General features: G+C 39.2%; 1 protein-coding gene across 3 annotated transcripts in view; it reads right to left on the reverse strand.

Moving 5' to 3' along the window:
- Positions 1 to 2,823: 2,823 nt before the first annotated feature.
- The window catches only part of Prkg2 (protein kinase cGMP-dependent 2), a 109,921-nt gene continuing 99,300 nt past the window's right edge, over positions 2,824 to 13,444 (reverse strand). For all 3 annotated transcript variants that reach the window (XM_040747466.1, XM_040747467.1, XM_040747468.1), the window contains 3 exons: positions 13,199 to 13,261; positions 7,024 to 7,090; positions 2,824 to 5,081 (listed from right to left, as the gene is read on the reverse strand). In XM_040747466.1, coding sequence (XP_040603400.1) covers positions 4,986 to 5,081; positions 7,024 to 7,090; positions 13,199 to 13,261 — 226 coding nt within the window. In that variant the 3' untranslated portion in view covers positions 2,824 to 4,985. The remainder of the gene's footprint in view (positions 5,082 to 7,023; positions 7,091 to 13,198; positions 13,262 to 13,444) is intronic.

Raw genomic sequence — 13,444 nt, forward strand, 5'->3', positions numbered from 1 at the left:
TTTGCTCTGATCTGGATCTTTCTATATGGTAATTTTGCATGAGAATGTTGATCTGTAAAGCAGATGTGGGACCCAGGCCAACAGGTACTCTTGGAGTGTGCTTAAGTGCAACAATGCTGCAGAGCCTGCACACTGCCTGTGACCAGAGGACTCACCTTGGGAGAAGCAGCAGCCAGAACTGGGGTTTCTCTGGTCCAGACAGATTGCTTCCTCAGTGTCTTTAAATCCCAGACAAGGAAGATGTGAAGGGTTTGAGGGTAAGCTGCAGTTTGCCTAACATGACAAGACTGGTCTTCGTGAAAGCCAGATGCAGGCTCCAGTGGTCATAGCTTGTGTTCTGCCTTAACAAATGTCAGCTTTCCCTCAAAGATTCAATGTCCTTGCTTTGCTTCTGCTTGATTATTGTTTCTGCTGTCTGGTTATTAGTAGGAAGTTGTCAGTTTTGAGCAACTCTACAGAAGAGGGAATTTTTAGTTGGTGGTTTGTTTTAGTTCCAGATTTTGAGACAAAGTATCATGAAACCTTGGTTGATCTTGAACTCGTGATGTAGCCAAGGGTGATCTTGAACTCCTGATCCTCTTATATCCACCTCTCCAGTGTTGGAATTCCAGGGGTGTGTACTATCACATGTCTTCAAGAGGAGAGGATCACAAAAGGCAGTCATAAAAGAAGCAGCTCTGAGGGTGTTTCTAAAGCTGCTTGCTACAGTCTTGAAAGTAGACTTTTAAAATGCCTCACATGTGTGAGATTCAGTCCTTCTTGACAACAGCCTGTGTCTAATAGAGTAGGCTGTCAATTCACGCATGGCAAGTAACTGAAGAACCATTCCCATGCAGCCACATCAATGCCAGAGCAGAGAATAGTACCACAAGCCAGGCCCAGATTTCAGGGTTAGTGTATTCAGGAGTATCCCACCTTTTGACACCGGGTGACGACATTGTTCTGTACAAGTGAGTTGGGCCAGATTCACAGCTGTCCTGAGATGCATGCAGCCCACGGGCCACAGGCTGGATATACCTCTTAGAGTCTATCTGTGCCTACACTGTCCCCCATCACCTAAAGCAAATATTTGTTGCAGTTACCCATCGATCGTTTCACCATTCAATGCTATGGTGAATGATGACTTATTTAGTTTTCTCAGAGGCTTTCAGACCTGAAAGAATATTCTCAAGGACTGAGGACTGCCCCCAGGGGCTCCATCTGCACCTGAGTAGGATTTAGATGACAACATCCCAGATGCTAGGCCTGAGCCTGATGATATTTTTATGGAAGCTCTTGGGAGGGAATGAATTTGTTTTGCATATGGGAATAATGCAGTATGTGACCAGAAAGTGAACTGTGACAGTTTTAAGACTTACTGCATAAGTTTTGAAACTTTCTTCATTAAGAAGTCACATCTATGTACCCTTTCTTCATATCTGGGCAGGCTTACGTTTCCATCAATGAAATATATCACAAGGGATGTTAGGTCACTTCCAGGAATAACTCATATGAAGTACACTGCTTCCTCATTGGCGCGCTCTCTCTCTCTCTCTCTCTCTCTCTCTCTCTCTCTCTCTCTCTCTCTCTCTCTCTCTCTCTCTCTCTCTCTCTCTCTCTCTCAGAGTCCAGTGCTGCTGTCAAGGTATCTGGCCAGTTTAAGGACACCACAGTGTAAAGATTCCAAACTGTTGAAACAACAAGCATAGGTTAACTGGTGAAATTTTAGCCACTAAACAGTCCCAGCTCAGGCACCAAATATGTGTGAGAGAGAGAGACTCCTGACCATTCTAGCTCTCAGCCTTGGTGTTGTGGGCAGACAGATCATCTTGGCCACCTGTCTAGATTTCTGGTCTGTAGGATCTGAGGATGACAAAATGGTGATTCTCGGTGAGTGTTCTAAGTTTAGAGATAACTTACTGGACATGTACAACAATGGGCACCAGTCCAGGCAAAACATTACAACTAAATTGGGAATGAAATATGGATGTAAGGCCAATATGGGACTTCGGGAACAGTCAACAGTTGGTGCTCAATATAAGTTTAGAGTCTTATGTGAAGGAAATAGCGGATGTTAGTGCTCCTACCATGATGTCTGGAAGTAAAGAACAGGATGTATTATTATTTTTTTTTGGTTCTTACGAGACAGGGTTTCTCTGTATTGTTTCGGAGGCTATCGGTCCTGCCCGGCCTCGAACTCACAGAGATCCGCCTGCCTCTGTCTCCCGAGTGCTGGGATTAAAGGCGTGCGCCACCACCGCCCGGCCAGGGTGTATTATTATGTCAAAAGAAACACATGCACATATTTCTAAGTGATTATTCTTTGTGATCTTCTAGTGCCAATATTTAGGTCCACCGTTTCAAAACTGTAAACATCTATTTTGAAATTACAGAGGAAAAAGGATCTGATTTATTGTTAAAGTCATGCAAATCCAGAACCTCATTCCTTTCTTTTCTACAAACTTCATTTTCCATCCTCCAAGACATTTTAATACTTACATAAAAATTAATAAACTATAATGATGAAAATTTGACCTCATATGGAAAAACCTAATGAATGAAAAATTAGTATTATATCATATAAAAGAGAAGTTAGAAATGATTTAATGGTTTAAAATATGATAGTTTTTCACATAGAGGAATGTTTTCATTTGTGTGTGTGTGTGTGTGCATGTATGCATATCCATGTATCTTTAGTTCATAAAATTTGAATTTGGTTAGTCCCATAGAGCATTTCATTTTGGTGATGGTTAACATTTCTTGTAATCTGAAGTTTGATCAAATGTACTTACTGCAGAGACTTGATTTAACTCAATTCTGCATACAGACACCACTGACACACGATTCAGAACTAATTGTTTAATAAGGCCTCTTTAATTTCAACAGAGATAGTAACAGTACCTCCCATCTATGCATCAAGGATCATTTAATAGAAACCAGGCAAGGATCTGTCTATAGATATCACCTTACCTCACCTCTGTTCTACAAGTGAGACTGGTTCCAAAAGGCAAATCATTTTCTCAAGATCACTGAGTTAGAAATCAGGCTGAGATTAAGTGATAATTCAGTCTTACATATCTTCATTTTATAAAGGAAACACAAGAAACTCATATGTGAGAATTACATATGATATGACCACTGACAGGAAAATTAACCTCTAGATTAGGTTTTAACTCTATACATTTAGTATTACTCTTTTCAATTATAATAATGGAACACTTTTGAGAATACCATTGTTATCATAACTGTACAGTCCTAATGTCCATTCAATATATCCATTTTCTACCTGTATATGTTGGTAATTATAAAATATATACATGGAAAAACATATAGTACATACAAACCAAAGGCAAATAAAATATTTTTAAACTTTAGAAATTCTTAAAGCATATTATATCAATCCTATTAAAAACAGCTTTTCTATATACAATACATAATCTTTAAAAATCTCCCCGAAGAAACAAAACTCTTTGGTTCAGTAAAAGGACTCTATGTAAATATAATTTATTAATGATGCACTTTCTTATTCTGGGCTCTTGACTCTTCAGGAAATAGATTGACAACTTTCTCTCAAGAATGAAAATATATGTGTGGAGATTGGTGAACTTTGCTTTTCACAGAGAATATTATCATATGAAAATACAATCAGCAGCTTGAATGATAAAGGAATTAGGAATGATACAAGCTGTTGTTTCTACCCTGCCAGATTAAAACGATAGTGAAAAATCTCATCATTTTGGGAGGAAGGCAGGAAGCGATTGTGGTCAATACCTACAAACACTCACTGGTAAAATTCTCAGGGACTGGTGTCCAGTGCATTGAAACTCTCCGATTCATTATTTGGAAGACCGACAAGAGAAAAGAGAAAGAGACCAGATTCTGAATGTTCCTTTGTTTCTAAAATTCTATCACATCCCCAATAGCTTGTGTTAAAATTATAAATGACTCAAATGATTTTCAGCAAAGTCACTAACTCTACAGAGATTACATATACCAACATCTGCCAATGGGCTTCTCAAAAAAATAAAGGTGGTCATTCTATTCTTTGTGTTTATTAATAGCAGGAATAATAGGATTGAAGAATATATCTTAAATCTTGAAAGAATCAGCAATTTTAGCTATCAGAGTTCATGAGCTTTGTCTCTGTTAAGAAGGAAATATCCTATTTATTCCACCATGTTTTCTACTTTGATAGTGGAAATATTTTTTAATATAAGGTGAAACATTCCCAAAAGGCCCAATAATTAACCATAGTTTCTAAATGATTTAATGAAGTTTTTAAAAGTTCTCTGAAGTATCACAACCAGGCAAAGGAAAAATAAAATTTTTGTTTATTTTTTTCTAAGTTATTAAAAATAATGTAATTATCTGCTTTGATTAACTGACCTCCTTTAGTAATTGGTATCACTAGCTAATTTTCAAATGTTTTCTTTTTCCTACATGGCATCAGAAAAATATTTTAGTGTATATTTAGGTTAGAAGAAAATGAAACCCTTCATTTTCTTGACTACCTAAGACGTCTGGAAACCATCATTTGAAGACATCACAATATATCCTTGGTGTCTGTTGAGCTCTGGAGAGATTCTTCTAAAGTTGTTCATCCTCGTATTCTTCCTTCTATCTGCACGACTTAGGTGCTCAAGAAGAAAATGTTCATTTTTTCCCCTTAGGATTCTAGGCAGGAGAGTATGAGCTGGAGGTAGCAGCAGATTTCAGAGAAAACTATGCTATGCCAACAAAACTAGGTGTGATGGTATAAAGGGAAGGGTACAGCCTTTGACATCTGGGACAAGTACAATGGAATACAGGAATAATCCACAGCATCTAAAGGAGACACTCTCATTCAGAACCACATCAAGCCACTCTCCTTCTGTGATCCAGCCAGGGTTTTCTTCTCCCTAGCGATCTTCCAAGAGATCTTCCAATGCTCTGAAGAAAGGAATAGTCAGCACTGTATCATTGACCCTCACAGTCCTCTTCTGTGATGTGCCATCACTTTTCTTGTGTCAGAAGTCTTTATCCCAGCCTGACATCTCATCCGGAGGCACCCCCCTTTCAGGAGGGTACTTGTCAAAGTAGCTGTGATCTATCGGGCCACTGAGCTAATGGAAAAAGGATAGAGCAAAGGTGAGGACAAGGGTGACCAGTACATCCAGATTGCTTGCTGTACCTGAGTGCTGACATCACACCAGAGCCTCCTATATATTACATGTGAGAACAGATGGCCAATTGATTGTCTTACCTCACAATCTCAGCCCCACGAGATCGCCCAGTTTAAAGCAAATGATTTTGTTGTTGGGTACATTCATCAGGAGCTACCAAACATGAGGAAATATTTTCTAAAGAAAAGTTGAAATAAGTACTATCTGCCTTCTTTTATCAGACAATATTTCCAAAATAAATATTTTTTAAAAAATCAAAATTTATCAAGAGTTCCTCTTACATTTAGGTTTCTCACCAATATTGAACAATCAATTAATCCCTATAAAGTATGCAAAATAGTAAGCAAATGGACAATCCAAAATCTTAGTGACACTGAAATGTCACTAAGAAAATAAAGGATTCTGGTTAAGTCTTTACTGAAAACAAATTACATAGTACCTACCTAATTAAACCATTAAATGATACTATTGTGGTTTTTTGTGGTGTGTTGGGGACTTGGGGGCCACTCCTGGGATTGTCACCACTATGCATAGTGACTATCATACAGGACAGGGTATGTTAAGAGAAAGTGAAACATCACATGACTTGGGAGAAATGTGTCAAGAACAATAGGTCAACGTTCTACCAAATTTATGTGAGTGATATCTGAAAGAATCATGGAATCTGTGTTTTCTATTGCACACCCCTTCATCAATAGCTCTGAGTGCTCACAAAAGTTAATAGCAGTAGAGAACAAAACTTACATTATGACACATTCACATAATATAAAATGTGATCTTACCTAATTTCTTGGACTACACTTACTATAATTTAAATACTGTAGGAGGAGATTTGATCATTTAAAGCATACTTACACCAACATTACAACACTCCCTAGTCTTCCTTTTTCATTCTGTTCTACCTAGAAAACTCTTCTTTAAAAAAGCAGGAAGGTAAGTGCTAATCTTATTGCATGAAATTGAATTTTGACCTTAAAATTTTAATAAGTTTTATATTATGCTCAACTTAGTTATTAAATTTTTATTGTTAAGATAAAATTTAGAAAGTTAAAATTCTCCTTTTAATGGAAGATAGTTTTATGATGGACCATCATTCTTGCTCATTCTTTATATACCTTATATTTTAGGTTTTTTCCTATTTTATATAATGATATAACTATTTGTTTTAGATATAGTTATAACTGCATTTTAGTAGCATGTGTTATCAAAGGACAAATAAATAAAATTCTTACTGTAACTAATAATAAACTACTTTTTACCTATGTATCTGAGCAACTCTGATGACTTTGAGATTTAAGAGACACTGGCATGAAATTAATTTCTGAGAGGTGACCTTAGTGCTCACCAAATAGGCAATACTATTATTCTTACATGTAAGTATTCATGGAGCATGCCTATGCTTGTTTGGTATGTGTGTAGGGGTATTGCACATTACACATGGTGTACATGCCTGTGCATGTCAGAGACTGAGGCTAATTACTTTCTACTTTATGTTTTGAGACTGTGTCTCTTTCTGGACCTGGAACTCATCAACTTTGTAAGAATAGCTCACTGGTGAGTTCCAAGGATCCTCCTACCTCTGCCTCCCCAACCTCAGTGTGTGTAGGATGCACTATAATGCACAGCTTCTCATGCAGGTATGGGGGCTTCACAAACTGAGTCTGATCTCTAACCCCAGAAATACAATTCTAGTTCCTATATCACAATTACTAGGAGAATCACCTAATAAGAAATAGTTTTTAAAAAGCACCTAAATTCTCTTGTGTATGTGCTACCTCTCTCCTGCTCCCTTCCCTTTCTCTCCTTCTCCCTCTCTCAAAATCTACTTTTAAAAACGAGTTTCTAGACACTGATCAAGGGAGTGTCATAGCAAAGACCATACCTCTCTTCGTAAAGGTGATGGAAGGTTCCGTGCTTTCAGCCCCTCCCAGTTAAAACCATTTAACCACCTAAAATGAGAAAAATATGGAGGATATTACTTTCATAATAAATGAACAGCATCACTTAATAAATGACTAGCATGTCAGAGTATATCTATTAATCCATTTGTCACTCCCTATCTCCAGAAGTGCTGTTGCAGGCAGCTGGAAGTTAACGGGGAAGGAGTTGGTTTGATAAATTTCATGTTAAACCCATGCTCACAGGGCCCAGCAATCATCCTAGGTATTTCCCTGTCATACTTAGATTCACAACTTATAGTTTATACCCTCTCTAGACTTTCAGAACTTTACTCTCATCTTTATGATATCCTCATTTCTTTTTGCTATTTTTATTTTTAGATTTACTTGTTTTATTTTATGTATACAAGTTTTTTTGTCTGCATGCATGTATGTGCATATCTAGAGGTCATAAGAGGGTGTCAAATTTCCTTGAACTGGGCTTATATATAGTGGTGAGCTGCCATGTAGTGTAAGCCCCTTGGGTCAAACATACTCCAGCCTGCTTCTACAAAGAGTAGTTCGGAAGCACAAATTGGTGTTGAAGGGTTTAAAAGAACGAAGAAGAAAACTCAAAGCTGGGTGGGTAGAGTTGAGAGTGGAGAGGGGGGGTTTGATAGCAGTGAAGCAGTGAATATGATCAAAATTCATTGTATGAAGTTCTCAAAGAATTAATAAAAACATGGTTAAAAATAAAAAGTAAATCTTAAAAACAAAAATGACTGAAGATGTCGAAGAAACCACAAAATGCCAGCTCAGATCACTGCCAGATCACACTCAGGCGCTTTGTTGGAATTTAGGGCACCGTAATTTTGGATTACATTACATTACAAAATGTAGAGGAAACAACACAATCTGGTTCTCAAAAGGTAACTGTGGTCATCTAGAGAATGACCACAGGGGCCCAGCGGTGCAGTGGTGGCGACTAAAGATAGGAGACCTTTAAGCATCTGTCACTGTCCCCTTTTAGCCACACCAGAAGTTAAGCCTTCCCTCCTTTCACGGGCTCACCTCACTTCTGAGTTTTAGTTTAGTCCTTGACTGGATTTCCCAATACAAAGCTGAGTTTGGCAATGGATTGGGAACTAGTGTGTTCCACCTTAGCTGTCATTTTGGTAGAAGCTCCTCCAACTCTAGTGAAAAAGCAGGAGGTAGACAACAATGTTAGCTCATGTCTGCTTATCCTCTGTCCCTGCGTGAAGCTGTACGATTTTCCCCAGGACACACCTATCAGTCTAGGCACTGTGTTGGGCTCCCGCTTCAGACATTGCTGGGCACACGTTTCTGCAGGATCTTCTTTTGTCACCAAATACAGGAACTACTCCTAGCATATCTTACAAAGCTCTTTATCCAAGGAACCCCAGAAATATTAATGCAAGCCATCACTGTTGTTCCACTGAAGAAAATAGCCTTACATTTCTTAGTCTACTTGCTGCAATTTGGCCAATGAGGACAATTACTTAGCATAAGTGGCCTTTCGTTTAATCCTGGCCTTTGAGATTGGCTGCATTTTATGCAATGCAAGTGTAAGCACACATCCATATGTGAGTAACATTCAGCAAAGAAACACTGACAGCAACGGCAGAGAAACTGCTTGTTTCCAGGAGATATGTAGAAGCTATTCTCAAAAGTAATGGTAAAGTACGTGACATCTCTTCCTGCCAGGAAATGTGTAATTATATGCAGCCAGCTTTACTTATCTCCCTTCAAAATGGGTGTTGGGAGTAAAAAAATAATGCCTCATTTCTAGATTAGCTAATAAGCAAGGGGGCAAAGATGATTTAATAAAGAATGCATAGATTGTACAAATCCCTATAATAGGTTCCATGCTTTGGGATACTTTTTTAAAAATACAAAACTAGAATGAAAACTTTTCTTTTAAAAATTAATTTTGGACAGAGCACAGAAATCTAATACAACCATTAAAAAGAATTTTTAAGCCGGGGCAGTGGTGGCGCATGTCTTCAATTCCAGCATTAGGGAGGCAGAGGTAGGAAAATCTCTGTGAGTTCGAGACTATCCTGGTCTACAAGAGCTAGTTCCAGGCCAGCCTCCAAAAAAAAAAAAAAAAAAAAGTAAAAGTCATAGAGAAACCCTGTCTCGAAAAACAAAAACAAAACAAAAAGAACTTTTAAAGATGTACTTTACTATTTTTAATAAAAGATTGTGTATTCATGTGTGCCCCACATGCGTGTGTACATAGACTTCAATACACATGTCCAATGAGGAAGCAAGAAAAGGGTGTCAGATCTCCTGGGGCAGAACTTAGAGGAAGTTGTAGGCTGCTGGCAAAGGTGTTGAGAACTGAACACATGTGCTCTTCAAGAACAGTATTCATTCTTTACCACCGAGCCATCCCTCTAGCCTCTACAAGAATGTTGCTATTGCTGAATTTTAAGAATATCCTGGATAGTAAAAAAAGATGTAGACTTGGGGGATTTGTATGAAGTTTAAAGACCCCCTTATCTAGAGAGATACACATAGACTTCCCCACAGACACCCTGAATGTATCCCCTAGCTTGATAGCTTAGAAAAAGAGACAGAAGAATAGAATGAAATTCTGATTTTTAGTCCAGAGAGCAGCACACAATCTGTTGTCTCTTGTCAACTGTCCCCTGAATTCTGACTCTGAAGCTCTATCTGTGTGGCAGCAATTCTGCCAGTTACAGAGAATGTACAAATCAAGCCTCACAGGGAAGAAAAATCAAATAACAACATCCATTTGCAAGCACACCCTGCCACAATCTGACTGCTACACATGAATGAACCTCAGGTAAATAAGAACTATCTAAAGCAGAGCTTCTCCACAATTAGATCCCTTCTGTTTTCCAACCACCCCAAAGCAAAGCATGATGACTCCTTAATGAGAAAGAGGGGGCATGATGGTAAGAATCACTTTAATTGGTGGGACACCTGTCATTATGAATGGTGTGTTTGTATGTCATTGTATAATAAGAAAAGAAGCTGTGGTAACAATATGAGGTGCAAAGAGAAGATGAATTGGATTTTCAGGCCAACAGTGAGCTTTGCAGTTGAAGGCCATCCAGAGAATGACACAGAATAAAGTATTGCAAGCAAGTTAATGTCTGCAGAGTTCCAGATGAGTCGGTCTTATGTCTCCCTCTCTCCCCTTCCTCTCCCTCCCTCCTTTTCTTTCTAATTCATCCTGTGTGGAGCTTGGTTTCACAATGGTAAACACGTGGCTTGATGGCAAAAGAGGGAATTATGACTTCAGACAGCAGGACTGGCTGCTTAGGATCTATTTAGTTATTTATTGATTTGCTCATTTTGCACCTACTGTTAAGGAAAACAAACAGCAGCCACAAGCCCCTTTTTGTGCTCATGCTGCTAAAGTCCCCCTGCTTTATCAGTGAAAAATACCACTGGAGGGAGGGTGTGTGTGTGCACGTGTCCGTGTGTGTGGCTTGGGAATTCATGTGCTTAGCATACATGGGACACTAGATTTCATCCTAATCCCCAGCACACACACACACACACACACACACACACACACACACACACACACACACACATACACACACACACATGCACGCATGCACACAGAAATACCACCCCTCAATCTGAGAGGAAGAAAGGATTGCAGTTGTTTTTATTTTGGAAAGTGAACAACATATCAGCATAGTCAAAGGCTTGCAATAATGAAATCTCCACTTACTTACATGTGGGACAATTAAAGTAGAGTTACAAAGGAGAGTTTCTGTCTGCAAAGTATAAGCAAAACTGAAAGCATCCTGAAAATTCCTGGTCTTGCCAAGGATTGTTTAAAAAGCATAAATCTTAAAGACTCAAAGTGCCACATTTGAATATTTACTGAAATTAGAGGGGATGTCATGGAAGTTATGGGGGGGAGTGTCTAGTAGCCATTAAAGGGAAGTGCGAGATCACCCAAGAGAACAACTCATTATTGTGGGTCAGTTCAAATCAATGGACATTTGTAAATGAGGTTACAGAACTTAAAGAAACATTCAAAGGACATTATATTTTAAATGAATATGCAATATTAGTTAAAACAGAAATAGAATACAGGTGACTTATGATAAGTCATGTACTGACAAAAATTAATGTCATTTGAAAATATATAAAAAAGTTTTAACAACCTGAACTACGGGACATTGTAACGTAGTCACCTACTCTCCCGGCCGTGGATGCTGTGGTTCACAGTCACAGCCTGACATCGTAAGAGAGGACATCACTCATAACTCGCTGCAGAAAGGATTCTAAGATGTCAGGATATGGTTCCTGTAGGGAGCTATTTAGTCAAGCCAAGGACTGGAGATGCAGGACTTCAGTTATTTTTAAATGGCCTGAGTCATTTCTCTGGCCCTGGAGATGTGACCTCCTGAACTGCTCAGAAAGCCATTAATATTATCTACAACAGGATGCAAAACCCCAAACCTTGTAAGACTGCAGTCTAGCAGAAGCTTTGAAAAATCATTGCCCCTCCTGTAAGAGTGAACCCCAAGCAAGGTTGTCAATGTGCGCAGGAAATCGGCCCTCGGGAAAGGTGTCTGTTCCCGGGCTAATGGATAATTGTAAAACCTAACTAAACATATGAGCCAAAACAATGGTCCTGCTGGCCTTGTCTACTGTCACCATGGCATGAGAGGGCTCTGCTCTGCAATGGTCCCTTTGGCCACTGCACACCCTTATCCTATACAAACCCACGTTATTCTGTAATAAAATTTCCCCTGTCCTTTATGCTACACTTGTCTCTTATGAATTCATTTAATGGAGTTGTGATGGTTGAAGACATAGATGAGGTCAGAGAAAAATCCCACCATACTTCCTACTAAATGCATTGCTTTCACAATACCATAAAGCAAAAGTTCACTAGTTGGTGTTGTTTAGCAGTGGGTCAAGCTATATCATTATCTTCTGCATCTCTTTGAGAATTATAGCCTACTTTATTTTACAAATTCATTGCCAAAATTTAGATTTAATTCCTTTACACAAGCTGGCTAATAATAATAAAAATGCCAGTGGATAAAAACGGTTTCTATGGACCACCCCGAATGCCCATTCCTGATAATGAACTTGATGTCTATAAACATCCTGGAGCCTTCATCCAGTGACTGATAGAAGCAGAGACAAACACCCACAGTTAAACACTGAACTGAACCCAAGGAACCCAGTGACAGAGAGAGAGGAGCAATGAGCAAATTGGCAAAGAATGGGCTGGCAAAACCAGCAGAGACAGCTGATCCGAACAGGGGGAGAACTCTTGGACCCCAGACTGACAGCTGGGAGGCCAGCATGGGACTGATCCAGACCCCCTGAATGTGAAGGTCAGTGAGGAGGCCTGAGCAACCTATGGGGTCCTGAGCAGTGGATCAGTGTTTATCCCTCGAATACTAACAGACATCGTGTGTCCATAACACAAAGAGGGATGCTCTCTCAGCCTAGACTCTTAGGGGAGTGCCTGGACCCTACCCTGAGTGAAATGACAGACTCTAGATATCCCCTATGTGGAAGGAATTGGCAATAGGGTGGGAGGAGGGGGGATGGCGGGGGGGGGGTGTGGGAGAAGGGGAGGGAGAGGGAACTGGGATTGACATGTAAAACAAGCTATTTAAAATTAAATAATAAAAAAGAGAAAAAACACACAAATAAAAAACGGTTTCTATGACCGAAAGTTGTGATTTTATAACTTTTAAAATAACTTCACTCATTCTTGATATGAATGTCCAACATTAGAGAAATCATATTGAGACTGATTTGGGTAACTACAACTAGCTAACAACAAAGTAAAACTGAATGCTAAAACATCCAAAGGTTGAAAGCCTGCAGAGACCTCTCATGATCACCTCATGTGAGTTTGATACTGGATAGGGTCATTTGGGAAGAGGGACCCTCAACTGAGAAAATGCTTCTAGCAGAATGGCCTGCGGGCAAGTCAGTAAGCAACACCCCTCTATGGCCTCTTCATCAGTTCTTGCCTTGACTTCCCTGGATAATGGTCTACAAGCTGTCAGATGAAATAAGCCCTTTCCTCCCCAGGTAACTTTTGGCCATGGTATTCATCACAGCAATAGAAACCTTAAGACACCTGGGAATTCTATATATTTCTGTGTTTATCTTGGCAACAAAGGAAGTCAGTACCTGTGTTTCTTAATGTCGTTGATCCCATTCTTCAAATTCCCCAGCCTTTCTGTTGGGTTTTGCCTGAAATAATTTACGAAAGAAGTTTATAATAACAATATTTGAGTGGTTTTATACAGGGGAGCAACATTTGTTTTTAAATTTCTTCACTCAATAACTTTCATCAGACCCTACAGTGTGGGTCAGTCACTTGAATACAGGAAGAGAACAAAGTCCCGGCCCTTCCACAGAGGAGCTGCAGCTGCC

This window comes from Mesocricetus auratus, unplaced genomic scaffold (assembly GCF_017639785.1).
Source record: "Mesocricetus auratus isolate SY011 unplaced genomic scaffold, BCM_Maur_2.0 Super-Scaffold_100006, whole genome shotgun sequence".
Taxonomy (NCBI): domain Eukaryota; kingdom Metazoa; phylum Chordata; class Mammalia; order Rodentia; family Cricetidae; genus Mesocricetus; species Mesocricetus auratus.